Below are 1576 nucleotides of genomic sequence, written 5' to 3' on the forward strand. Positions count from 1 at the left end.
ACAACGGATTCAGCCATTGAAGATCTACAACTTATGACTCCACTGGTAGTATACTAGATGCAACCTATTCTGTAACAAGCGATTCTGGCTATAGCACCAGCTCATTCCCTGACTTCCTTTCTTCTCTCAGGACATTCTCTTCTTTTTCTTTAACTATGTCATTTGCTTTCACTAGCACCGGTTAGGAGAACAGTAAGACTTCCTCCTGTCCCACCGACTGAAGGCTATTGCTTCTGTCTTCGTCTTGATGGCAGCTATCTTTCTAAACAGGAGAGAAAGAAACTCAGTTACTTTTCAAAGACACAGCTTAACCACACTAAATCAGTCTAATGGGATGGGATCCAGAGGCGATCTTCTATATAGAGATCGGTGAAGCGAGCCCATTAGGGATCACCGGTGCTATCAATAAAAGAATAAGGAATACCAGGGTGCCGTTAAGGTAGCTCACCCGGCTCTTCAATAGAAATCCCTGCAGTTCAGTCACCCCGGGGTAATTCAATTCACTCTTCTTTCAGCTCTGTGAAATGGTATCTGTGGTTCGCTTTCCCTTCCTTTCTTATGGTAACTAGGCCTGGTAGCATGTTTGCTAGTCTTGTCGGACTAGGAGCTCTACTAGGCTTGACCGTGGGAAATAGCTTTTTTAAATGAAGACGTAGGTAGATAGAAGTAGTAGGGGCAAATGATTCATTTAGAAAAGATCCGATACCAAGTGACAGCGCACTAGCTGGTCGGTGTGAATGATAAAGTGTTAAGTGAGTCTTTCCCTGGAACGCCACATCGTAGAATAGCAACATCTTTCTTATTACAGCACAAAAAAAAACACACAGATAACTATCGCTGTTGGACCGGGGAAGGCAAGAGCGATTGTCTTCATAAGAATTCCCAACAGGAGGGAGAAGGATCGTTACTTTGAGTCCTAAAAGCACGGCAATCCTCTTTTTTAAAACGACTTGTCTTTTAGACGTCAATGGTTTAGGAGAGGTTTCCTGCCCCGCCTAATCATCTGAGGCCGTAGTCAGCCTCAATCTTTCTGATTCGTAAGTAACTCAGTGAGTGCTTTCCTTTTCCCATGTCTTTTTTGGTCAACAACCAACCACATATCACTCACTACTCCTACATGAAGGGACTCTCTTTCTGTCCGGAGGGAATCATTCTTTCTCAATCAATCATGCCTCAACTGGATAAATTCACTTATTTCACACAATTCTTCTGGTCATGCCTTTTCCTCTTTACTTTTTATATTCCCATATGCAATGATGGAGATGGAGTACTTGGGATCAGCAGAATTCTAAAACTACGCAACCAACTGGTTTCAAACCGGGGGAACAAAATCCGGAGCAACGACCCCAAGAGTTTGGAAGATATCTTTAGAAAAGGTTTTTAGCACCGGTGTATCCTATATGTACTCTAGTTTATTCGAAGTATCCCAATGGTGTAACGCCGTCGACTTATTGGGAAAAAGGAGGAAAATCACTTTTCTCTCTTGTTTCGGAGAAATAAGTGGCTCGCGAGGAATGGAAAGAAACATCTTATATTTGATCTCGAAGTCCTCCTATGGCGCTTCTTCTTCAAATCC

The 1576-nt window shown here is 42.8% G+C and overlaps 1 protein-coding gene across 1 annotated transcript in view; it reads left to right on the plus strand.

Moving 5' to 3' along the window:
- Positions 1-872: 872 nt before the first annotated feature.
- Positions 873-1576, plus strand: part of LOC114171364 (putative ATP synthase protein YMF19) — an 874-nt gene continuing 170 nt past the window's right edge. Inside the window, 2 exon segments of the mRNA XM_028056448.2 lie at positions 873-1378; positions 1380-1576. The exon segment at positions 1380-1576 is cut by the window's right edge and continues 170 nt beyond it. Coding sequence (XP_027912249.1) covers positions 1070-1378; positions 1380-1576 — 506 coding nt within the window. The 5' untranslated portion in view covers positions 873-1069.

This window comes from Vigna unguiculata, unplaced genomic scaffold (genome assembly GCF_037176805.1).
Source record: "Vigna unguiculata cultivar grain cowpea cultivar isolate G323 ecotype 2 unplaced genomic scaffold, ASM3717680v1 ptg000197l, whole genome shotgun sequence".
Classification (NCBI taxonomy): domain Eukaryota; kingdom Viridiplantae; phylum Streptophyta; class Magnoliopsida; order Fabales; family Fabaceae; genus Vigna; species Vigna unguiculata.